Source organism: Lentinus tigrinus (assembly GCF_003813185.1).
Source record: "Lentinus tigrinus ALCF2SS1-7 unplaced genomic scaffold L226scaffold_40, whole genome shotgun sequence".
NCBI lineage: Eukaryota > Fungi > Basidiomycota > Agaricomycetes > Polyporales > Polyporaceae > Lentinus > Lentinus tigrinus.
Window position 1 is genome coordinate 86,275 of NW_027137949.1, and position 24,923 is coordinate 111,197.

The 24,923-nt window shown below is 56.5% G+C and overlaps 8 protein-coding genes across 8 annotated transcripts; 3 read left to right on the plus strand and 5 right to left on the minus strand.

Moving 5' to 3' along the window:
* Positions 1-1,279: 1,279 nt before the first annotated feature.
* L226DRAFT_470757 (alpha/beta-hydrolase) lies at positions 1,280-2,529 on the plus strand (the record flags this gene model as incomplete). The annotated part of the gene is made up of 5 exons (XM_067676335.1): positions 1,280-1,596; positions 1,666-1,876; positions 1,934-2,068; positions 2,136-2,247; positions 2,303-2,529. 5 exons carry the CDS (start codon positions 1,280-1,282, stop codon positions 2,527-2,529), a joined length of 1,002 nt encoding a protein of 333 aa, XP_067530683.1.
* A 455-nt stretch (positions 2,530-2,984) lies between these two features.
* Positions 2,985-3,697, minus strand: L226DRAFT_526143 (uncharacterized protein; the record flags this gene model as incomplete). The annotated part of the gene is made up of 2 exons (XM_067679033.1): positions 2,985-3,404; positions 3,470-3,697. 2 exons carry the CDS (start codon positions 3,695-3,697, stop codon positions 2,985-2,987), a joined length of 648 nt encoding a protein of 215 aa, XP_067530684.1.
* Positions 3,698-5,156: 1,459 nt separating this feature from the next.
* L226DRAFT_539145 (uncharacterized protein) lies at positions 5,157-6,909 on the minus strand. Its single transcript, XM_067681633.1, has 7 exons — positions 6,653-6,909; positions 6,568-6,590; positions 6,217-6,422; positions 5,986-6,160; positions 5,813-5,930; positions 5,647-5,757; positions 5,157-5,587 (listed from the first exon to the last, which is right to left on the minus strand). Exons 1-7 carry the CDS (start codon positions 6,812-6,814, stop codon positions 5,219-5,221), a joined length of 1,164 nt encoding a protein of 387 aa, XP_067530685.1. The 5' UTR covers positions 6,815-6,909; the 3' UTR covers positions 5,157-5,218.
* Positions 6,910-7,464: 555 nt separating this feature from the next.
* L226DRAFT_547873 (histidine kinase) lies at positions 7,465-12,260 on the minus strand (the record flags this gene model as incomplete). Its single annotated transcript, XM_067682533.1, has 17 exons — positions 7,465-7,595; positions 7,653-7,706; positions 7,758-7,872; positions 7,979-8,274; positions 8,332-8,353; positions 8,417-8,476; positions 8,540-8,881; positions 8,943-9,328; positions 9,383-9,528; positions 9,585-9,848; positions 9,944-10,194; positions 10,251-10,562; positions 10,624-10,878; positions 10,952-11,233; positions 11,312-11,651; positions 11,728-11,792; positions 11,853-12,260. 17 exons carry the CDS (start codon positions 12,258-12,260, stop codon positions 7,465-7,467), a joined length of 3,729 nt encoding a protein of 1,242 aa, XP_067530686.1.
* Positions 12,261-12,548: 288 nt separating this feature from the next.
* Positions 12,549-12,767, minus strand: L226DRAFT_434371 (uncharacterized protein; the record flags this gene model as incomplete). Its single annotated transcript, XM_067674735.1, has 1 exon — positions 12,549-12,767. A coding segment is annotated over one exon (219 nt), but the record flags the coding sequence as incomplete, so codon positions are not given.
* Positions 12,768-12,769: 2 nt separating this feature from the next.
* On the minus strand, positions 12,770-13,560 carry L226DRAFT_257408 (uncharacterized protein). The gene is made up of 2 exons (XM_067673334.1): positions 12,984-13,560; positions 12,770-12,902 (listed from the first exon to the last, which is right to left on the minus strand). The coding sequence occupies exon 1, from the start codon at positions 13,378-13,380 to the stop codon at positions 12,994-12,996; it is 387 nt and encodes a 128-aa protein (XP_067530688.1). The 5' UTR covers positions 13,381-13,560; the 3' UTR covers positions 12,770-12,902; positions 12,984-12,993.
* A 6,447-nt stretch (positions 13,561-20,007) lies between these two features.
* L226DRAFT_547874 (DUF1212-domain-containing protein) lies at positions 20,008-23,296 on the plus strand (the record flags this gene model as incomplete). Its single annotated transcript, XM_067682534.1, has 8 exons — positions 20,008-20,169; positions 20,241-21,142; positions 21,209-21,596; positions 21,660-22,180; positions 22,240-22,345; positions 22,411-22,648; positions 22,706-22,944; positions 23,063-23,296. 8 exons carry the CDS (start codon positions 20,008-20,010, stop codon positions 23,294-23,296), a joined length of 2,790 nt encoding a protein of 929 aa, XP_067530689.1.
* Positions 23,297-24,677: 1,381 nt separating this feature from the next.
* Positions 24,678-24,923, plus strand: L226DRAFT_470677 (uncharacterized protein; the record flags this gene model as incomplete). Its single annotated transcript, XM_067676325.1, has 1 exon — positions 24,678-24,923. A coding segment is annotated over one exon (246 nt), but the record flags the coding sequence as incomplete, so codon positions are not given.

The window sequence follows — 24,923 nt, forward strand, 5'->3', positions numbered from 1 at the left end:
CCTGTGGCTTCCCCCATGATCGGCGGAGCCGTCTCAATTGACTCAAGACCCAAAAGCAGCGTGTACGAGGATACGCCAATGATAACGGCATGGATCTGGATGCAATGACTCACCGGTTGTCAGAAGGCTTGTGCGCTACATATTGCGCCGCGGCGGGCAAGTTCGGCGTGTGTGAGCAGGTGTGAGCAGCGCACGCCGCGCGCGAGGTGCCTGGCCAAGGAAATCCCGCCCTGATCCCGCCTCATGATGGTTTTGTCAACCGACAGCGACAGGGGCGCATCACTGCCAAGTCATGTTGTTCCGATTCGCACGCAAGCAACTTCCAGCGTCTTTTGACCGGTTTCTGACCATGACTCCATTCATCTCTTTCAGAGGAACGCTTAGTCGGCATGCCACGCTCCTCAAGAGCACCATATCCTGCGCCTGTTGGTTCTTGGAGTGAGCGTTTTTCGGAATTTGCATTTGGAGTCAAGCAGAACCAACCACGTCACGAGGACGGCGTCGCCCATACAAAGATGACTTCCTACGAAGATAGGCGATAACTCGTTCCACGGCCTCGATTGTCGCTGATACACAAGATGTGCGGCGAGTTCGGACTGTAGGTTCAGGTGATAGTCCAAGGCAGAGTGACGCCGGATGTTGCACTGTGTTCGGTGAGTACAACTTAGGATCGGAAACAGTGAACGACAATTTACCATGTGGACATGTTGGAAGTCCACAGCGCGACGCTCTAACAGGCTTTCGATGCCGGAGCAGTGGTTAGCAACAGAGTGTACAGGACAGTTGGCTGAACGGACCGCATATCGCAGACCGGCACACGTGAATGCTCACAATTAAATGTATTTCGCTGCCGGATCCACCTGGCTGAGACTACCTCACTCTCTACACCGCCGCTAGGCTCACCCAACTATAGCGTCACACAAACACCGACGTAAGTTCCATTATCTTCGTCCCTTCATTCGAGTGTAACGTTATCCCAAACGAATTATCCCGACCTGTGTACATTTTAATGCGTCTAGTATAGGAATACATCGAGCTACGCAAGGCACAGGTGAAGACGGGCATGATGCACGAGGCGCGTCTTCGAGTCGCCCGGCAAGGCTCAACTCCCGCGCTCGGCGCAATTGAATGACTCCCTCCCTCTCTTCCCTTCATCCGGCATTCGGGAGCTATCATGCCCGGCAGTACCGCCCGTGACGTGATCTGATAGTACTTGACCAGCATCTCCAACCCTCTTCAGCACCTCTCTTCGTCCTCACGCCGACATCGTTGGCCCATAATGGACCCCGCAAAGTACAGAGATGTCAAGGTTCAGCGTGGCCTTATATACCACTACTACTACAGCCCCCCGGCTGCCGGCAAGCCGACTCTGCTCTTCATCCACGGCTTTCCTTCGACTTCCTTCGATTGGCATCGTCAGGTCGCATACTTCGAGCCCAAGGGATACGGTCTGATTGTACCGGACACGATCGGCTACGGTGGAACGTCCAAGCCGCAGGAATACGAGGCCTTTCGATTCAAGCTCCAGGCCCAGGACCTCATCGACGTTCTCGATGCAGAGAACCCTGCCACTGTCATAGGCATCGGGCACGATTGGTTAGCATTATTCCGTGCCTGCCCAACGACGAAATGTAGTGTTTGCTGATGCGCGCGTCTCTATACTAGGGGCTCAGCGGTCCTGTCCAATATCGCGCATTGGCACCAGGACCGCTTCGCGGGCTTCGTGTGGACTGCGCTGTCGTATCTCCCTCCGAGGACTGAAGAGTTCGTCCTCGAGATCGCCTGGCAGACCATGCGCAAGCTGGTTGGCAGCGACATCTACGGGTATTGGGAGCTGTTCAACCAGCCGGACGGGCACGTCATTTGTGAGAAGAACGTAAGTTTGCGTGCATGCACCTGTTGCGCAACTCGATGTTGATGAAATGCTACGTAGATCGATAGCTTCCTACAACTCGCATACCCAATCAATCCCGAGGTGTGGCGTGACGACTTCACGGACGTAGGGAAAGCGAAGGCATGGATCGAGAGCAATCGCCAGCCCGGACATGGGCCGTGGCTCACTGAAGAGGTTTGAACTCGTCCCTGGACAGGCACGATAAAGCGTCGACGCTCATGCCGTAAACTCGTCTTCCCAGGAGTACAAGACCATGCGCGAGGCGCTCTTGAAGGGCGGTCTCCAGTCCCCAATGAACTTCTACAAGGCTGCCATAGCGAACGTCAACGTGCAAGACCACCGGGGTGCGCACCGTCCTCCCCTGATCAGGTATCGTCTCCGTCGAGATGCTGACGTTCGTTTCCACAGATCTCCCGGCGGAGAACTGGCAGGTCAAGAAGCCTGCGCTCTTTGTCGCTGCGACCCGTGACTACGTCTGCCGTGCGGTGCTCGGGAGGGCCAACATGCAGAAATACGCGCCGCACGCGGAGATCTTCGAGCTCGATACCGGCCATTGGGTGCAGCTTGAGGCGACGGAGGAGTACAATGCCGCCCTTGAACAGTGGATCGAGAAGACTCCTACTGCACGATTGTAGGCAGCATACTAGCTGACGTGAGACATAACGAAACCCACCATAGACCATGACAATACCTGGACCGTTATGACCTTGCAATAGAGAGCAGAAGCACGTAGGCAGGATGAGAGAAACGTTGTATTGCTGTATTGAATTGACTACGAGATCGTGACCACTGTAGATCGACTCAGATATTGATGAAAGAATTCGCTCTCCGCTGTGAGGATTGTCTCCCGTAGGCAGACACTGTGGCAGCGAACAAGACTCAAGTAAGGGGAGGGGAGTCACAAACCGTTGGTTCGACGTCCCTTCTCACTCGGGCGTTCCTTCGGTGTGTTCTCTCTAGACTGATATATATGATGTCGACGAACGAGCTCAACATGGGCTCGTACAATGAAATACAATACACGCGGGAAACACACGAGGTAGTAACCAGAAAGGCTAGCAGGGCAGTGACAGGCCCAATTGAGCAGCACCTAAGGAATACGTTCCGGCAGGTCCAATTCGTCCCCATCGAAGGGTTCCACCGCCTCAGTACGAGTAGGAACCGTGAATCGGACCGGTTTGTGTCCTGGCCGTGTCAAGAGGCACGTCATGCCGTCCGTGAGCACAAACTTCTCCGCCCCCGGTGAGATGTCTTGCGGCAAGTATCCGAAGGCGCTCTCCAACGAGCGCAGACGCACGCGGCCGTGGGCATGCGGACTGGTACCGTTACCTATCAACCACAACTCGAACTTGAATGGGGAGTTGACGGGCTGTCCTGTGCGCGTCTCGACGAAGTCCAGGCAATACTCCCTCATGGCAGGAGTGCCGGGGAAGAGACGGATGGAGTACTCGCTTCGAGGGATCTGCCGAACGAAGATACCTTCGCCAGTGTCGCCTGGTTGGGGTTTCAACTACGGATTGCAATGAGTGAGATGCAATTGGTATGTTGGCTTATGCATGACAGCTCGTCACTTACTCCAGTCACGATTCCCGGGGCACTTAATATATCCTGGGCAGCCTCGATGGCTCGTTGCGCGTCGCCAACCAGCGCAACCATCGACGCCAGCTCGTTATCCAACCAGGCGCGGAGCCCCTCTTCAGGACCTTTGTAACTACCGCCCCCGAGGGCCAATAAATCGACATCGTTCTGCGGGACGAACCCAGGGAACCGGGTGCGGATTTGGGCCAAGTAGACGTCACGCATGGTGGGTTTGGTGGGATCGGTTGGGCGAACAGAAGACGAACTTGTGCGCGAAACCGCTGAGGGAGGCGAAGAGGAAGCGGGTTGTGATGGCGGTAAGCCTCCCCGCGTAGAAGGGGGGTGTTCTTTGTGATACGGTTGGTGACGGCGACCTGCAGCAGTGGTTGCCTGGCACGGAACGGTCAACGACACTCATATAAGCCAGACAAACAAGCTGACATACCTTGGATGTCGAGGTACGCCTAGATAAATTCTTAGACGACATTGCGTGCGGAAGTTGAGGAGTGAGTACTAGTCAGTGATTGCAGGAGGGTCGGTGGTTGAGAGGCAAGTTCAACACTGTCGGGCGCCTGTGTTACCCTTAACCTTATATGAAGCGCTGCAGAAGAAAGCCTTATACTTGCCATAAAGGGCTTATCGGCCTCCCTAAAAGAGACTTTTCTCTCGAAAAATCATGATGTACCCTTGCCGCGGTTGCATGAGGACTCCTTGTGCTTCCGAACAATGTCGGAGATCAAGGACTTGCGACTGTGGTGAGCAGGTCATGCGGGGATCGTGAATTGCGGTCATACTCACAAAAGGAGATAGGTGAACTTTGAAGGATGATCGGCTGGTGTCAGTACTACCTCTGTCCACCGCGCAGAGAGATCAAGAACCGATAACAATAGTTGTGAAGTCCGAGTAGAATCGAGGAAGTGAGCCAAGAGCCCTGGAAAACCAGCCCGCGTTTCTACTTCTCGATGCAGTATAGCATTACCTCGTTGTCCGAGGTACAAACCGCCAAATCCGCCGGGGGACGAATGCCCATGGGGATAACCGCGCTCGGTTTCGTAAGCTGTTGAGCCTTCCTATACGTATATAAGCTCCTGGCACCTAGTACCGCATCATACCCGGAAACACTCACCTGCACTAGGACTACTCCAGGTCGCACCTAATGGACTCATGTCAGTACAAAGACGTCGAGGTCAGACACCGCCACACCTAGCACTACTACTACAATGCAGCGACACCTGGCAAGCCGACCCTCTTCTTCGTCCACGGGTTCCCCTCGACCTCCTTCGACTGGTCTCGGCAAGTGGCATTCTTCGACCCGGGAGGTTATAGCGTCCTCGTTCCCCACACCCCAAGGGAGCGGGGGGACTTCAAAGCCTGAAAGATACGAAGAGTTCCATTTGAAGCTCCAGGCGCAAGACGTTTGGACGTCTTGGACGCGGAGAAGCCCGAGAACGTCATTCTCCTCGGGCATGATTGGTAAGGACGTCTCCCGGGCCCAACGCTGACCTCTTCATTGAAATGACCACAGGGGTTCGGTCCTAGTCTCCATCATTGCCCGAGACTATCAGGGCCGCTTCATCGGCTTCGTGTTGATGGCGCTACCACACATATTGTTTACGGTGGCCGTGACATGACCGGCAGCCTTGTAATAGGCTGATGTGGATAAAACTACTCACCGTGATTGACATGTCGTTAAGCCGCTCTACGCAACGTCAGGCATGAGGGAAAACTCATCCGGGGAACACATGTCTATCTTCTTCTCGAGGCAACCCACCCGACCAATGTAAGTACACCCAGACTCGAAGCCCACGCCCGCAGTTTCCGCGCCATCGTTCCGCCCACTTCCGACTGCGGACTGTCCCCTAGCGCGGCCAGAAAAACCTGTCCGTCGATGGTGCCGGTGGTGTGAACGACGTCAGAGACATTTCCCTCATCATGCACAATAGATGCCTCGGAAGGTGATTGAGACCTCCGGAGAGTGTGTAATGGAGGGAGGACCTCCGCTTGGGCGACGCCACCAAAGAAGTCGGTCACAAGTGCGTCACGCAGTGGACGGCCGAAGAGGTCTGACCGTACGCCAGGATGGGAGTGGATTTTATCGGGGTCGTAGTAGTTGAACTGTATGCATAAAGTCAGTCGTTTGACAATAGACAAGGAGAGTAGCCATAAAGACGCACGAGATCTTCCATGGTCGTCTGACTCGTCTTGTTGATGCCTTCCATGAACTCAAGGATGTAGTGCGTGTAGCTGTCGATGACGGCTACGCCGATATCGTAGTCGTTCTCGTACTGAATACGAGTATGTCAGCTGAGTCGACTACGCATGTTGGCAAACCTCACGTACCGAGTACGAATTCTCGTGGATGACCGAAGATCCGGTAGCGAGCACGTTGGGCGAGTAAAACTTGGAGTACATTGTGTTCGCCTGGCAGGTGTCAATCATGAAGAATAGCTCGTGGTACCTGTACCATATGTTAAGCGAACTATGCACGTATGGCTCGATGGATATATGCACACCTCTTCTTCTCCCACATCTGGGCGACTGCGTCTGCAATGTCGAACGCACTGATTTCCTCGTTGTCTTGGAATTTGAGGAACTCGTTGCCGCCATGTCCCGTCATGAAGATGAAAACATTCGAGCGGTCATCCGTCAAGAGGCGCTTCGACCGCGGGACGGAGGGCTCGACACGTCCTTTCATGTTGATCAAGATATGGGATTACAACGCGCAGCGATATGGGTGGACACACCTGTGAGGACGCGCAAGAAGTTCTCGACCGTCACCTCGTTACCGCGGTAGTCCACCTCAATGTTGTCTCCATACAGATCCAGGTTCCTCCCAGAGTTCGCGTACACGCAGCCCGCAAACTTGTTGCGGGGGTTGCATGCCGCATCGTCCGCAAGCATGAGGATGATGTTCGAGTCCGGGATACCCAGTCGCTTCACCGTGCGGTACCTGACGATACGTTTGCACGTTTAGCACCTCGTCCTCCAAACATAGTACGCCGTACATCCAGCCCTTCGCCATTTCCTTCGCGCGAGACCCGTCCAAACCTCCACAGATTGACGGAAGCAGAGCAAAAAGAGAGAAGGAGACTCACATTCCCAACGCATTGGACATATGCTGCACGCCCCCGACGCCAACTCAGCCTTCTACCTCGCTGCATCCATACAATCCCGACGCACCCTATAATTGAACCAGTACCTCGACGCGCATACCAACACCGCCCAATTATTCGTGTGCGAAGAGCCCTGCCTCCCGAAGAACTCAGCGACGGGTTCAGCGTGGACTTGAGCGTAGGCGAGACCGAGACATAGCACCAGAAGTACTTTGAGGAAATAGAGCATCCAGCAACGAATCAGCGAAGCAAGAAAGGCGGGTAAAAGTCGGGTATCCAGAGATCCAAGGAAATAAGTTAGCTGGTGCAAGTCGTGGTCGGAGTGAGAGTATTGTACGCGCTAGCGCTGGCTTGCTATTAGTCTAAACGCACGCGTCGCGATATCGCACTGAGGGTGAACGGGCACTACATGGGTATAAGCTAAAGGGTACAATTGCAATCGCAAGCTACGTGACTAGTGGTTGGAACGTATGCGGACCTTTCCGAGCAGAGTCCCATTCCACGAACATGTACGATGAACATTAACATAGGTATGGGTGCGCGCGCACGCGCGTCGTGCGTGGAAGCTGCAGCGATACAGAGATGCTAGTAAGCGACGTGAAGATGCTTCTCATAGTACTAGAGCGAGATAGAAAGAGACAGGACGAGAAGATAATGAGACGAGGGATGACGAGAGACGAGAGATGAGAGTGAATGGGACACATAGCAGTAGCGATATGGGTGGTAATACATGCACAATGAAGTCAAGAGAGTCGCAGACTTGAATTACAATGAGGACGGGATGGAGTGTCAATGATGGGTAGGGGAGGAGGGGTGAGCGGTATCGTGAATGGGGGAAATGCAAGATGGCGGGTAGGTCAAGCGGAGGATACATCCAAGTTACCGAAACTCGCGCAGCAGGCTCTGCATGGGGAACGTTGACCGTGGCTGCCGGCTGCGTGCCAGTGCCATCTTCCGCTCGCCCGCAAGCTTGTTGATAGAGTTCATGAGGTCGCTCCTGCGTAGCGGCTCTGCACAGGTTATCAGAACGAATCGTCGACCGGAAGTAATCCTGGTGCAAGACTCACTCGTGATGTGGTCGTCCATACCAGCCTGCAAACACCTCTCACGGTCACCGATCACTACGGACCACAGGTCAGCTTAGGCTACTGCAGGTCGTTGAATATACGTACTTGCGTGTGCCGTGAGCGCGATGATAGGTGTAGGCTCCAGACCATGCGTCTGCTCGTACGTACGAATGAGCTCGGTCGCCTCCATACCGCCCATGAACGGCATGGACACATCCATCTGTGTTGCAAAACAAGGTTAGCCCCCCAGATCAGCAACGCGCCATACCGGCCCTCGAAAGGGACCGCAGCCAAAGCGCCTGAGGAAGTAGAACTTCTAGACTCACAAGGATGACATCGAAGGGCCGGTTCCTCTGCACTCGTGCCTTAAACGCATCCACGGCCAGCTGTCCGTTCTCGGCGATCTCGACCTGGTGGCCGTACTTCTCCAAGATCTTCACCGCCAGTTTCTGGTTCACCAGGTTGTCCTCGGCGATCAGGATGTCGTACGGCACGTCGTTCTCGGCCACAACGGGTGTGACCGTGTTCGACTCTAAGGCCGAGATCAGCGCAGAGGCCAGGTCCTGCTCGGACACCGGTGTCGTTATCTGCGAAGAAATGCCGTTGTCCAGGCACCACTTGACTGTACGCACGAGTCAGCAGCATGTTCGCTAGAAGAAACAATATCATAGGTGCTTACGATTCAAGCGTGGACTTGATTCCTACACGTGCGAGGAAAAAAGATAAGCAACGCGGTCGCACGGCAGAGAGTAAAGTTCACGTACTGGTGACAGCAAAACGATGGGGATGTACCGCAGGTGCTCATGCTCACGCAGGTTCTCGGTCTGTAGCCGACGCTCGTCAGTTGCGAAATCCCCACAGAACGCCACGACCGGAGAAGCACGTACCACATTCAATGAGTCGACCACAATGGTATCAATGTGCGGGCACGTCGTCTTGTCGGCGACCTCGGCAACGGAGTGCACAACGTACGGCCGCAGGCCGAGCTCGAGCACACGCTTGACAACACCCGTGCGATCAAAGAGGGTATCCACGAACAGGATGCTCCGCTTCTGGAACGGCTGCATCTTGGCGAGCGTCGCCTCCATCGAGAGCGGACTGATTTGAGATGTGATGGTGAAGAAGAACTTGGAGCCGTTCGCGACCTCGGACTCGACCCACATGTTACCCAACATGAGGGTGACGAGTCGCTTCGAGATGGATAACCCGAGACCAGTACCACCGTATTCCTAGCGAACAAGACATGCGTCATCAGCAAGAAGAGGCTCGCCTCGCGAGTAGGGGACTTACGCGAGTCGTAGACCCGTCGGCTTGACAGAAAGTATCGAAGATCATCGTCAGCTTGTCCTTTGCGATACCGATGCCCGTGTCCGACACGCAGAACTCGAGCGTAACGTGTTGGTCGTCCTTCGCAAGCAGCCTGCAGCTGAGCGCGACATGGCCCTTCCGGGAAACCTTCGACGGCGTGAACTTGATCGCGTTTCCAACCAAGTTTGTGATGACCTGCCGCAACCTGAGCGAATCACCGATGAGCTGGTCAGGAATGTCGGGGTCGACGTCATAAGTGAGGTCAAGCTGGTTCTGGGAAGCGCGGACGACTAAGGTCTTGAGGATGCCGAACACGGTCTGGCGGATAGAGTAGGACACCTGCTCCATCGTCATCCGACCAGCCTCGACTGCAGCATGACGGCGTTAGCAAAATACCCAGGGCTAGGCAAAAACAGACGTACTCTTCGAGATATCCAAGATGTCATCAATGATCAACAGTAAGGAGCGAGCCAAACTGTGGACTAAGAGCAGGTTCTCGCGCTGCGACCGGTTGAGGTCGGAGTCTAATGTGAGCTCCGTCATACCAATGATACCGTTCATCGGCGTTCTACATCGCACGAGCCGTGTCAGTACGCTGCAGCGTCGAGAAGGGTGGCAACTCACCTGATCTCGTGCGACATGTTAGCCAAGAACTCGGACTTCGATCTGTTCGCCAACTCTGCAGCCTCCCTCGCAGCGGTGTTCTTTTGAATCGAGTCGCGCAAGTTGGACACCATCTGGTTGATCTGGGTTTTCAACGAGTCCATCTCGCCGCTCGCCTCGACCGTGATAAACCGAGAGAAGTCGCCGTCCATAGCCGCTGCCGAGATTTGCGCGAAACCTCTGACTTGCGTCGTCAAGTTGCTCGCCATCGTGTTCACGGACATCCTGCAGAGGCGCAAGCGTCGTCAGCATGGTGCATAGCAGTCGCCTACAACCATCCCGAGAGCATCAAACAAAGAAGGGGGAAGGGGGGAACATACGTGATCTCCTGCCAGATACCCTCGACGTTGCCGACCTCGGCCTGGCCACCAAGTTTGCCTTCGGTACCGACCTCCCGAGCGACTTTCTTCACTTCCGCCGCGAAGATGGCCAACTGGTCAATCATGCTGTTGATGGTGTTGACGAGATCAAGTATTTCTCCAGACACCGGTACGCCCGTGACCTTCTGCGTCAAGTCTCCCTTCGCGACCGCACGCGTGGCCAGTGCAATCGTCCGCACTTGTAACGTCAACTGCAAGAGCACCCATCAGCCACAGCACAACCGTGAGAAAGATGATGAGCTCATACGTTGGCAGCCATAACGTTGACGTTGTCCGTCAAGTCCTTCCAGGTACCACCGACGTTGCTGACCTGCGCCTGGCCGCCCAACAGACCCTCGGTTCCGACCTCCTTCGCGACACGCGTGACCTCGTCGGCGAACAAGCTCAAGCTCTCCGTCATGCCGTTCACGGTCTCCTTCAAATCCAGCATCTCTCCGCGCACGTCAACCGTGATCCGCTTTGTCAAGTCTCCTCCGGCGACAGCCTTCGTGACCTCGGCGATCGACCGCACCTGGTTCGTCAAGTTCATGGCCATTAAGTTGACATTGTCCGTCAAGCCCTGTCATCCCGGTACCGAATAAATCGACTCGCTTCTTGGTCATCGCAATAAGACAACACACCTTCCATACACCCTGGACGTCGGGGACGGATGCCTGACCACCCATGATACCCTCGGTTCCGACTTCCAAGGACACACGGGTGACCTCGCTTGCCAAAGTGGACAACCGGGCCACCATCTGGTTGACAGTGGTCTTCAAGTCGAGCATCTCACCCTGCACATCGACGTTGACCGTCCGACTCAAATCACCGTTCGCGACGGCCTTGGTGACCTCGGAGATCGACCGCACTTGATCCGTCAAATTCGTGGCCATTTTCTGCACATCGTCGTTCGTGAGTTTCTCGGCTACGGCGATTGTGGCTGATGGGCCAAGGAAGCGTGACACTTACGTTGACATTCCTGGTCAAATCCGCCCAAGTGCCCTGGACACCCTCGACGCGAGCCTGACCACCAAGGATACCTTGGGTACCGACTTCCAACGCGACACGCGTGACCTCCGATGCGAACGCGCTCAACTGGTCCACCATGGAGTTGACCGTGCGCTTCAATGTGAGCATCTCGCCCTCGACCTCGATGTCGATCTTCTGCGTCAAGTCACCGCGAGCGACGGCGGTCGTGACTTTGGCGATGGACCGCACTTGATCCGTCAAACTCGAACACATCCGATTAACCTAACCGTTCCCGACGTCAAGAAACAAACGCCTGATCAGCCCAAATCAAAATCGGCGATAGAGTGACGGACGACTTACGTTACGCGTCAACTCCTGCCATACTCCCTCGACGTCCGGTACGTGCGCCTGACCACCCAATTGACCTTTAGAACCGACTTCCATCGTTACTCGTGTGACTTCTGCCGCTAATGCTCTTAGCCGGACCACCATGCCGTTGACCGTATTCTTGAGTTCTAGTATTTCGCCGCGAGCGTCGACCTCGATTTGCTTGGACAAGTCGCCCAGTGCGACAGCCTTGGTGACCTTTGCGATAGACCGTACCTGGTTTGTCAAGTTTGCCGCCAACTTGTTGACGACACCCGTGAGCTCGCGCCATGTGCCTTCGACGTCCAGAACGAGTGCCTGACCACCCAATTTGCTGCGTCGGCAGTTCAGCCATCGTGTCGTCCCGTGCGTAGCGACGAGCGGAAATTGCAGAAGTAAGGAAGACGTACCCTTCCGTACCGACTTCCTGAGATACACGAGTGACTTCCTTCGCGAACTGGCCGAGTTTGTCCACCTGTTTCCCGAAGACAGATCAGCGCCGGCGCTCCGTCAAGCGAGAGTCAATCAAACGCACCATGGCATTGATGACGTCCTTGAGCTGGATCATGACCACGCCCTGTACGGGCACCGTAATCTTTTGGGACAAGTCTCCACGAGCGACAGCGTTGCAGACGCGCGCGACATCCTGAACCTGGGTCTTCAACAGTTTGAGCTCGTCAACCGCGCTCATGCCGGACTCGAAGGCCGCCGCGGCGAGGGGACCGGGCGGAACCACGAGGGGGGAAGAGACGTCGCCAGTAGACATGTTCACAATCTTGGAGATGGTGGCCGTATCCGTGATAATTCTGCCGCAACCGGGGCACGACACATGGTCGGCCTGAACCGAGGGGGGAGCCGAAGCAATGCTAGGGTTGTTCGTCGTGCCGGCAGCACGACGAATCTTGTCCAGAGGGTTCACGACGCCGTCAAGGTTGATGGTCATACCGTTGGGGGTGCGACCCGTGCCGTGACCGTTCGACACAGGGTGGGGGGTGGGCTCGCTGCTGCTATCTTCGCTGATGTTGTCGGACATTTCGACGTCCTTCATATCGTCGAGGGTGCCCGGGATGCTCTCGACGGAGCTTGTGGGGGTGAAAAAGGGAGACACTGACGATGAACGGTTGGCAAATGTGCTGATGTCGGTGCAGGTCGTGTCGCTGAGAGACGAACCGGAAGAGGACATAGGAGGGCTGTCGCCGACACTCCGTCGCTTCTTGGACTCTGGGCCACAGTTCTCCGCGGCACGAATAGAGTTCAGAGCCTCCTCCGCGGTCCACATGCGACGCGCCATTGCACTGAGAGAGCGGTGAATGCTCTCGATCTGCCAATCGGTCGGGCCGTCATACTTGGGGATGGGCGTCGGGAGCGAGGGGCCGAGCTCGTAGACGGACAAGAGAGCGACAAGATGGGTGAAAAAGGGATGTTGGGAATGTTGTGGAACGGACGCCATCGTCGCTGGGGTGGTGGGCGACGACGGGGAAAAGGTCGGGGGCGACGAGCGCGGCGGCGGAGAGGGAGAGAACGATGTCCAAGGCCGGGTCAAATATCTCGCATATTCTCACCGCACCGTGAGATACTTGATTGACTTATCCCACAGAAGTAAGTGTTTCTTAGACCTTATCTTATTATGAATCACAATAGACTACAATCGATTGCTCCTACTTACAACTTGACAATCAACTTGCTCGACAACAGTTCAGCTCTCTGTCCGGAAAGCTGAGTCTGTAGCTCTGGTATCTCACTGGAGATGAGTACTTGTGCAGAGATTGTAGCCGCACTGCGTCCTCCAGAAGCACGTAAATGAGTTCTCCGGGCACCTTACCTCCGCCCAGTCCCTTTCTGCATCTTTTCTGACACCAGTCCAAGGCAAGGCCGACGGTAAGTGCGCACACATATACGCGACAAGCCGGACTAACCTCTGCATTCTCTCTCACATAATCCCGCGCCCGCAAGCCGCACCTTCGGCGCATGTTTCGTGGCGCAGCACGTCCCCCTCTTCGCTCGTGCCTCGAGGAACCACGCTCGAGCGTCCTCTTGCAAATCGACGACCTGTACATCCCCATATCTACCTATCGTGGGCCGATAGATTGCCCCCAGTGATCAACTCAGTCTTCTCAGTCTGCTCTATGTTCGGCGCCCTGCTGGACGCAAACGCAAACGTTACTCGCGGGACTCCGGACACCGCAACCATGGCCGCAGCGGCCTCTTCAGGCCACCTCCCTCGGCTTGATAACAGGACATGCTTCGGCATCCGCATCAACGCTTAGAACGCTAAAAGTCTCAGCTCCATCGCTTGCCAAGCCTTGTGTAGTCTCCGCCGCCGTGAAGCTACGTTCGGAACAAACCCCTCAGTTCCGTGAGGCACATGCATGATGGAGGGTCTATGAGACTACGTCTGGAGCCCGCTCTGGGGCAGCTCACCGTATGTGCATGTTCGTTGTCAAGCACGCGACGATGCTAAGGCTGCAGCGTCTAGTGGCGTATGGTTTGCACTTTGCTCTCTCGGGACCCGGGTGTCTGTCCTGCTCACTCAAAAGGTTCGACGAGCAGGTCCACAAGTTGGTTATGTTTCCCCTCTCGCATTCTCATCCCTCCCTTCATGACTCGATTGCTACCACCGGACGCGGGGCCTTGTTGAGTGGGTAACAATCCCATGATGATCGGCGTGCGTACACGGCTGATGACATATGTGCAGAAACTTCGGTAATGACGTATGGACGCCTCGGTAAGCTCGTCCTGTTACAGTACTGTTTTGCAGCGCTTCGTCTGACTCTCATGTCGTCTGGCGGGCATGAGGTTGAGGTACACGGACAAGGTTACTGTATAGGACAAGAACAACTCGCGTCTCCGCAGACGTGTCGGACGCTACTATGATTTATGAATTGGACATTTAATCGTTACTTACATCTCTTACATCCCTTACTCAACATCAGATCTCTCGTTTCCCGCGGCCCATTTCTTGGTGCGGGCCGCATTCTCTCACCCTTCCTCAGTTGTTCTTCCGCCCGACTGACATATCTACTCCATACACATTCTCTAATGATTCAGTACCTAGCGTCGCTCAACTGCTGACAGCATATAACATCCAGCCCAGTAACTCGATAACGAGCGCCCCGGGAACACGCCAAAACCAGGACATCACGTGTACGAAGTCCATCGAATTCCTTCGGCAATTCCTCCTGCAATTTTAAAGCCTGTTCGAAAGCGGTGCTCGAGAATCAATGGCCCCGCGCCGACATACGATTCAGAAGTCCGGACATCGGGGACTCGGACATCCTCGCCAAGTTCCAACGCCAACGTCCACGGCATCCCGACGGGTCAGGACTCAGTACTCAGTACTCAGGTGGCCACGGATCGCAGGACCGTCCTCCGGGCTCCGACGTGCTTTGTTCATCCACTGGCCAGTGGCCGGCCTCTCGCAGCTTCTCGCAAACTTCACTCGTACTGCCGCAGCCAAACGCCGGCGAGTTGTCGATGCCGTTACATCAGGTCAGATGCCGATGGGCAGACGACTCGTCACGACGACGATCATTCCAATCGCGGACGAACCGTCTGCCGTGCAGCAGCTCATAATACGCTCCAGGACGTAAGATCCTAGCCCGCTCTCCTCAAGGCTCACGGCGCTCCGGCGCATCCTCAAGCATTTTTCGTCGCAGCATCAGGTGAGATGCTAGCTTGATGCCTTTTGGAGCTCGCCAGTGCGTGTGGAGCCGCAAGCCTGGCAGTTGTCGCCGCTCGAACGGCGACTCATGCGGCCCATTCATGTGTACTCGCTATCGGCGCACGCTGCATATGCATAGAACATGTGTACCGTGTACGTACCACCATCCGAGTGGCACTGTCCAGGGGCGGATCCGTATTGTTTCCATCAACGTAAGTTCCCGTCCTGAGCCTACTGTATCCTGCACAGAATGACGGAGCTAACGGTTGGTCTACCAGGGTCCCCTTGCCTCGGTCGTCCGGAGTACCGTGTGGATTGCGGCAAGTACTGTACATAACCACAGAGTTCTGCTCGCCACCATCGGAGGGAGAACACTCGGACCCTTCCTACAGACTACTGTCAACTCCGGATGTGTTCCGGTTCCGCGCAGCGCAATGACGGAACGCGCCACTCGGCGACCAACCCTGCCGCACTCATCGCGGACGATCCCGCACCCGCATCCTCGGGACACAATTGCGACAACCGCTCTGTGTAAGTACTTACTGTAGTTAGCACCTCCTCGATGTTCAACGCTGCGGCATCCCACGCTCCCGACACGCTGTCCGGGGTCCCCCTCCCCCGGGACGACCCTCCGAGCTCCCGAACGAAGGAAGCACCCAAGTCCGAGCCTTGAGGTCAGCTGGGCAAGCACGAAAGGCCCGCGAACATAGCGCGCATCCACAGAAGCCTCGCCACGATGCAGATAGGTCGAGTGCTGCCCCTGGCGCACGGGATGGTCGGCCACGCGCTATCGGCGCTCGGGACATCCACAGCAATACCGTGCGCGGATGCGGGTGGGCTCGAGGATCTGCGGCGTGCGGCGCTCGGAGAGTACTGTACTGAACTGGAGTCTGGCAGGCAGGGAAGTACTGGTGCACTCCGCTGGCACGCCGCCGTAGACGTATATAGACCACATCCGCAGGCATCCCGTGCCAGTCCACATGTCCGATGTCGAGCGTCGCAAGCCACGAAGACTAGCGGCGACGACATGGGCCCGGGGTCGACGACTGAGGTGGGTGCCGAGCGTCGAGCGTCCGGCGTGGACGAACAGGCCGCGAAGCTTCGTTCATAGCAAAGTTTTCGATCTTCCCAGACACGCGGCAGACCAATAGCCCGGTGACCAGGTGGGTATTTTTCTTTGGACTGCTAGGCTTGTCGGATTCCGAGTTCGCTGTGGCGGGAAGCCTTGGCCGCTATGTGAGCACGTGAGATATATGTGCCCGCCGTGACCATGAAGTCGAGAACGGCCTATTGCTGGTGCGCCTCGCTTCCTTGACGCGTTGAAGGACATGGTACCGCGACAGTCCGGCTTCTGTTCCTGTTAACAGTGCGACTACCAGTATCAGGGCAATCGTGTCGATGACATCACCGTACTCGCCTCGCTGGACGCAGGATACTCTTGCGCTGTAATTAGCAACACTTAAAAGTCAAGGTCACATACTCACACGGTGCGCAAATCTATTGTTCTCATCGTATGGTAGGTCGCTGCTCTGCTGGGAAGCGCGGTCAGTGAGACGAAGCAATCCTAATGACGTCATCGTTCATCACGAGATGGGATGGGGAGACGAAGAGGGAGCGTTGGACGAAGGTGTTGCCAGTCGGGCTGAGCGGGACTATAGTACGATCATTCGCCTAGCCTCAGAAATAGGATGAGCAAACAGGGTCAAATGTACAGTATGACTTACTGTAGACTTGACCCGGGACATGTCGGACGTCCGACAAACCTGATGGACCTATGTGCCCGGCCGAGTAAGGGGTAATGCGGATGACCAGTGATACACTAGTGATGACTTGTTGGTGCCGTCGTAAGTAGCTCTGCACGGAAGCGTCAGTGAACGCTGAACAGCCAAAGGAGTACACAGTCATGACTGACCATTGACTTCTGCGTCATGGTCATAATTCGACAACAATGGTGGTACTAGAGCCTTGAAGGACTGCGCGATGACACTGAGGCTGGCAGCCATGCGGCGAAGATAGTGCCGTCGGACTCGTGCCTGCAAGACACAAGTCATCGGACGATGCTGTTGCTGCAGCTGGAAAGCGAAGACATATAACATATGAGTCCTTCCCATACAGCGCATGCGAGAACGTTACCAGCAAGTACACATATGCCTGGACGTCGCTATTTTCATTCCACTGTATCGGTGTATGCGGGTCGTTCTGCCGGTGTGGCAACGAGACGAACTTCCACAACTGACTCCGAATACCGGCCGCCACGGCTCGGATTGAAATCAACTCCAAAGTTCTGTCGTCGTGGCAGTAGGCACGCACATGACGACCTACTGGACGTCCCTGAGTGATGTATGTATAAGCACAAGTGAAAATGGCATCGCGCAATGCGAGGCAAGTATACGTTACTACTGCAACACCCTGAAACGCATCGTTCGGATGCTGACCATGAATCATGACATATGAAACGCGGTCCGAGCGAAGTCGCTGAGGGATCCAAGGTCTTCAGGTACCGAGGACTATCGGTATGCCCTCGGGATGGTGGAAAACGGAAGCCGGGAGGCGACATTATTGGCGAAATTGCCTAGGAGACGGTGTGGCTCTCCCGACGTTGACCAGAGGACGCTGCGAGTCTCAATTACTTCGTGCAATTCTTGCATACAGTCCTGCGGAAGCTGGTAGGCTGAAGCTCGGCCAGCTACTTAGTAGTTACTGCCAGGTCGTTGGATGTGGACGAAGGAAGAGTTAGAATATCCCAAACGGGCATGAGGATCACAACGGACCGCGCCCCTTCCGACCGCGGAATTACAGGTACCAACAACGCCATGTCAAACTCTATACATAGACGACGTCGACACCGACGTAGTTTCTCTGTCTAGCACGAATGTTTCGAGTCGACCACCATGAGCGCAAGAGACGAGTCCACATACAAGCACTTTGAATGGTGATCATGACTCGGATCCTGTGTCAGACACACCACTCTTACTTAGGCTAACTTGTTTATTTCACAGCTTGAACGTCTAGACTGCAACCGACATACGTATCTGAATTGCGTTTACGCTGACCAAGAGGCCAGGTTGTGAATATAGTTCAAGTACCCCCGAATTCGCAACGGTACGGATCCTATCCTGGACTCATGTTGCTCCGAAGATCTACCTCTCTTAATAGTCATGCTGGTCACTTCGCATGAGCTCCACTCTCGTCTTCGCCCCCCCCCCCCACACTTCGGCCTGAGCTCAAACTGCAGAAGCGGTCCAACATGAACTGTGTCGGTTGACGAGCCGAAGGTACGTGTCGAGAGCTCCATTATCCCACACACTCCCGACTCCCGAGTTATGTTTGAGCGATATGTCAGCGGGCGCGATCGGGATTCTCCCACACGTCATGCGCAGTTGCTCTGCCCCAGCTTGTACCGTAGAAGGGGCTTGGGGCAGAACGAGCTGGAGCGGCCTTCACTGGAGTGCGCCTTGGCATTGTAGCCATCGGCCGTCCCTATCTCGAGAGTGACGGTGACGGTCGGCGGCGACGTGTTAGGGGGGCGACATGGAGGGCACTGTAGTAGCAGGTCGTGCCAGCCGCGTACCCCTGGCGATGGTCGGTGGCTGCGCGATGGAAAAGAGAGCACTCACCGCAGCATGTTCGGGGACACGGGCGCGCGTATTCACTTTCAGAAGCACTTGCTTCGGACCGTGCGAGATGATCGTCCTCGTCCTGTGCAACGCTCACGGCAATTCCAACCTTCGCAGACGCCACCATGGCATTGGCGTCGATCGAAGCGCGGGGGGCGAATCGCACCTCTCTCCACACCGCCCTTCTAGTGGTAGCGACGCTGGCAACGTGTGGCTCCTGGCGACAGCTCGCTGGAGATATAGAGCTCGCTTCACATGGAGCAGAAGCCTACGAAGAGAGGTGTGTGAGCAGGAATAGACGGTCCTCCGGCACGATTGGGCGATACTGACCGACATCTGCAATGTCCGGACTGTCTTCAGGATCGTGCCGACGTCTACAGAGTGCGCAGATGTGTCTTCTAGAGGCCAGAAGTCGCGCAGGAGTGCAAGCGAGGTGAAGCCATGGTAGTCGGAAGTCGCGTCCAAGACCGAGCTAGACCCGACCGACGCCCAGGTACCGACAACGGCGCTCAGCGTGTAGGAGCGTCTCCTCCCACGCTCCAAGGCCCTTTGGCTCGCGGCTGAGTGGTGCGTGCTTATCGTGGAGAATGGAGCGCACGGACCGGGGAAGCCAAGAAGAGGGATTGCACTGCCAGCGTGTGTAATAAGTAAGTTTAGGGCTCTGCGAAAATCTCCGAGGGCGCGCGAGACAAAGGCCGAAAGGGGAGGATAACAGGTTCGCCCAGCGTCGGCGACGGGAGTATGGACGGTGCGACTGCGGGCTTGCTTGTTTCGGGGCGGCGGTGTGGGCCGGCGGGCTGATCTGGATTGGGACTGACGTCAAGGAGGGCCGAGGACTTGTTCTCGGCAAGGACTCAGGAGCTCCACAACGGAATACGCTCGGCAATTTTGTCTGCGAGGCTGCGACTGCGAAGCGAAGCGACTGCTAAATCATGCCGGCTTCTAACAGCGGACATCGCAAGGGGCCACCTCGGTACACCCATCATATACCTCCTCCCAACCCGTGCTCGTCCGTTCTTCCCATCCAATCGCGTCTCCTCCCAGACTCACACACCAGTCCTCGTCTGCCTGCAAACCCGGTCGACGCGCCGTCTGGCCCGAGGCCGAAAATCTTCATTGACATAGCGATTATCGTCCCTTTGTATCCTTGGGCGACGAATCAGTTTCAGACACCGTCCAAGATCCCATCCCGCTCGCGTATTACTTAGTCGGTGAGTCCAGACACCGCTTCGCCAGTGTCTCCCCATTCCCTGCCCGCGCAGGCTCTCTCAGTCTGCGCGTCGTGTCGCTCGACGCTGATGCCGCCACCCTCCCATGTCCCCTCCATAGCTAGCATCCTCGCTGCGGCGAACCCCACCCCGCCTTCGCCCCCAACAGCACATGAGAAGCCCGCCATGGAGCCCTCGTCGAGCATGAGTCGCGCGTCACCCGACTCCGCCCCCGCCGACACCCGCCCTCCGGGAGGCACCCGGCGCTCTGGTCAGAAGACGCCGCGGAGGGTTCAATGGATGTTCGACGAGCCGAGTCAAGCTATCTCCCCGTCACCGAGAGCGTTGGATGAGCATGGTCTAGATGTACGTCGCCTCTTTGTCTTCTCTTTGTCGTGGTCCCTCACCTTGTCCTCTTTCATCACTCTTCCCATTAGCCCGAAGCCTTCCAGACCCTCACCCATGCTCTCGAACGCCATCGTTCTTCGTCCCTTGACGAAGACCCAAGTATCCCTCTTACTTCAATAGCACCCACTGCCTTCTCTCCAGCGCAGTCTCTCCCCTCTTCTCCCGAGATCTCCCCCTCTGCTGGCATGCACGACGTCCCCGGAGAGGTCTTCATCGACCGAAACGAGACCGCCGGTCTTCCAGGACGCGACGTCGAGAAGTACGCGCAGAAGCAGGCCGAGAAGGTGGTGCGCGCCCATAAGCGCAACATCTTCACTCGGAACCGGAACAGCAAGCACCGCCGCTCATCCTCGCACAACAAGTCCGAGTCGCTGGTGGACGGCTTGCACTCCTCGAACAAAGGCAAGAACCCGATCCGCAGCTTTTTCAAAGAGGTCACGTCCAGCGCCGACCTCGAAAAATCCGCAGAAGCCGCCCGCACGGAGACCAAGCAGCGCCGCCCGACGGGTATCCTCGGCACGCTCTTGTCTATCTACGAGCCCGCTTCTGCCATGCAGTCGGGCGCGACGACCCCTGCACGCTCCTCCTATGACGAGTCGCGCCCGACGTCTCCTTTTCCCTACAGCGGCTCCTTGTCAGCGTCGTCCTCGACAGCCATGATGCCACCTCCACCCATCCCGTCTACCAGCAAGCAGGGCAACAATGTCTATCCTCCGGGGACCACCGACTCGTCCGCGACATCGCTTCGTCCACCCAACCATCCCTGGACGCGCGCTCCCTTCTTCGGAGAAAGTCGACCCCCAAAGACAAGGAGCGGCGCTGGGGTATTCGGTCCCCTCATCGCAGGTACGGGCAGCATCGCTGGAGTTGCAGCTCCCAAAGCAGCAACTGTCGCGCCGGACTTGAAGCGACCTGGGTATCATCTGTCGAGGTACGTGCTGCATCACGGGATCGCGTCGGTTGGTCCGCTGACCAGAACACCTGCTTACCTGCTCAGGTACTCGCTGGAGAGCAACGTGCCGAAGGCGAAGCTCAGGGAGAAGTCCCTCTCGCGTCCGCAGAGCATGCTCTTCCCGTCACGCCCCACCTCGCCCACCATGACCCAGCCGGGGACACCAAGCGAAGAGACGGTCTCGCCGCAGTCTTCGTCGTCCGTGCCCGCGACTCCTGCTCCTGCGCCCGGGCAGCCCATGCGCATGCGCCGGGGCTGGACTGGCTCCGTGACGAACCTCCCCAAGTTTGATCTCAAGCGGTGGAGCGGCGCGGCTACGCCCAGCACCATGCCCAGCACACCAGCTACGGAGGTCGGGTCGGAGGAGTACGAGAGCGGGATAGACGAGAAGAAGAGGGAAAAGCGGCGGAAGCGCAAGAAGGCCGAGATATGGGTAAGCAAGCAGCTGGCTACCTCGCTCTCCGTGAACGTAGACTGACACCGTGCGTGCTCCTAGATCACCCGCCACGTCGCGGAAATCGTGTGCCGCCAGGAGTTCATCCTCAAGCTCGCGCGCGCGATGATGATGTTCGGCGGGCCGACGCACCGTCTCTCCGCGCAGATCAAGGCGACGGGGACGGTGCTCGACCTCGAGTTGTCGTGCATGTACCTGCCGGACGTGATGATCATCTCGTTCGAGGACCCGTCGACGAGCACGAGCAACATCAAGTTCATCCGGCAGGGCAGCGCGCTCGACATCGGCAAGCTCCAGGAGGCGCACGAGCTCTACTGGAAGGTCATCCACGACGAGATCTCCGTCAAGGACGCGTCGGTCGAGCTTGACGAGCTCATGGTCCGCAGGCCGTATTATAGGAACTGGCAGCTGGTGCTGTTTGGTGGCGCGTGCTCGTCGTTCATCTGCAGTGTCAGCTTTAACGGCTCGTTTATCGACTCCCTCATCTCGTTCCCCCTTGGCTGCCTTCTCATCGTCATCCAAATCTTTGCCGCTCGTAACGAACTTTACTCCAATGTCTTTGAGTACGTCCGTTCATCGTGTTGTCTTTGTTTCGTAGCGGTGCGCTAACGGATCTGTCCAGAATTACCGTTGCCACGATCTTCTCTTTCATCGCTGCCGCCCTTTCTTCCGCGTCGTTCTTCTGCTACTCCGCTATCGCATCCGCCTCCGTCGTCCTCATTCTTCCGGTAAGTTTCAGAAACACGGCCTCTCCTCTGTTTCCACCGCTAAACTAGTCCTGTTTGCGCCACAGGGTTTCATCGTGCTCATGGGAAGCCTGGAGCTTTCGTCACGCAACATCGTGTCCGGTGCCGTGCGCGTGTGTTTCTCTTGCATCTACTCCCTTTTCCTCGGTTTCGGTCTCGCTATCGGAGCCACGGCGTACTCCAAGCTCACGAACCACAGTCTCGCGGGGTCTGACGACCTCACGTGCGGCCTGAGTCACGATCCTACCGGGCCTTGGTGGCAGCGTACTCCGTCGCTGTGGTGGGGTGAGTGCGTTTCCTCGATCGGATCCAAACATGACTCCTGATGCATTCATTGGGCAGCTTTCCTCACCGTACCCGCGTACTCGCTGTTCCTCAGTCTGCGGAACCACGCGCCTTGGAAGCGGCGGGAGCTGTACCTTCTCGTGGCGATCTCGTGCATTGGCTGGGTCACGAATCACTTTACGGGCACGCGCTTCAAGAACCAGAGCGACATTTCGGCGGCGGTGGGCGCGCTCGCGGTCGGGTTCGTCGCGAACGTGTATGGGCGCTTTTTCAACGGGAACGCGTTCGTCGTCATGGTAAGTCTCGCCCTCTTGGCCCTTCGGTGTTCACCCACGGTCCACCTCACCGCCCCCCACACCACCTCATGCACGATGCACATTGCCTGATGCTGATGCGACACTTTCTTTCCGACAGATTACCGGTATCCTGTTCCAGCTGCCCTCGGGGCTGGCGAACGGCGGCCTGTTCACGTTCGTGTCGCAGACCGAGTCGGGCTCGTCGACGAACGAGTCGTACCTCTCTGGATTCCAGACCGCCTTGCAGCTCATTTCTGTCTCCATTGGGCTCACGGTCGGCTTGGGCATCTCGCTCGTGCTCGTGCACCCTATCCCGTCGAGGCGGCGCGCCGCGGGTTTGTTCACGCTTTGATTGTTGGCCGATGGCCGATGATGCCCTGGAGGCGACACCTTGTGCTTCATGGACATATTATAGCTTCCCCATCCATTCCCCATCCATCCATCCATCCATCCATCCATCTCCTCCATCCCCTCGTCTCATCCCCATCCCTGTCTCATCCATCCCTCGTCCTCGTCTCTAGTTCGGGCAGTGAGGGCGGCGTGCATGCACGGCCGTCCGGAATACCGCTTCGCGTCCACTCTTTACTCGCTATCTCTACCTCCCGAAACATATCGGTGCCGCCTCACGAACATTTACATACAGGCCCTCGGAATAGCTCTCAACCTCTCAGCCTCTCAGGATTAGCCTCTGCCTCTATCTTACGTGTTATCTTTCTCACGGTTCCTGGTCCCATCCATCCTCTCGACTGCTATTTCTCGTTATCTGTACGAAAGCCTACGATACGTTGCTGCTGCTGCTCCCTTCCCGCACTCATCATCAATCATCCATCTACATAGAGATTCTGCAATTTAGATGTCCTCGTGCTCGTTCCTCATTCCTCGACTCATGTACAAAATGTGGTTTTCCCGCCACACTGTCTTCCCCCACATCATATATAGATGCCGCTTGTTACGTTGGACTGTGTATCATACATACGCACGTATATCGTTATTGGACGCTACCTAGCTTTTCCCTGTCATTGCTTCCTGTAGAAACACTTCATTTTTTGCCTGCTGTATCCTGCAGGCTTTGATTCGGTCGGGAGTCGGGCGCTGCAGCCGTAAGGCCGACTGGAGGTGAATATGTGCTCCATATAAGGAACTGCACATACATGGTAACTCAAGCGCTCTTGGGTGAGCTCCGCTGGCGCTGACACATCGTGAAAGTTTTTTCTCGAGCGCGGTGCGGACAAAGCACGCACGATACGCGAAAACGAGGTCCAGGCTCCGCATTTCTGCCAGATCGTGCATTGCTTTTTTCACCTCTTGGCTCGGAGGGTTGTTATCAAGGAGCGCAGTGACGTCTAGGCTGGGGCGGCCCAGCCCGAAAACTGCCGATGCTGCCATGCGCCCGGTTGCTATATTACGATACCCTCTGGGGACCCTCTGCCACGTAACTTGGCAAACACCGTGCTCTGGGTGGACACTCGAACGGCATTCGGGCCCCTAGGTTAACTCAGACTGCGGCGACCTGCTCTTCCCTCTCTCACGACTGCCACTTCACAGACCTCGCCGAGATTCTCCCATCGCGACTCCGAGCGCTCGACGGACGACCCCTCGTATTATAAGGTCTGGCTGAAGTTCTCGCCTCGCAGATCATACCACCTGGCACTTGGTGAGCCCCTTTCCTGACCGCGCGTGCCACCGCAAGTGCTGACGCCACTCGTTTGCTGCGCAGTTCTCCAGCTATGACGATGCCACATACGCTACGCCTCCCTGCGGAGGTCACAGACACCATCCTCGACTACCTCCATGATGATCGCGCCACCCTGCGGACGTGCTGCCTCGTCGCGCGCACATGGCTCCCGTCCTGTCGCTACCACCTCTTCTCGGAGGTGGTCGTACGGTCGGCCGAGCACCCGCTCTCTCTCGCGAACTTCCTCGAGTTCCTGCCCACCTCTCAGGACATCGCGTCCTACATCCGTACCCTCAAGGTCGTC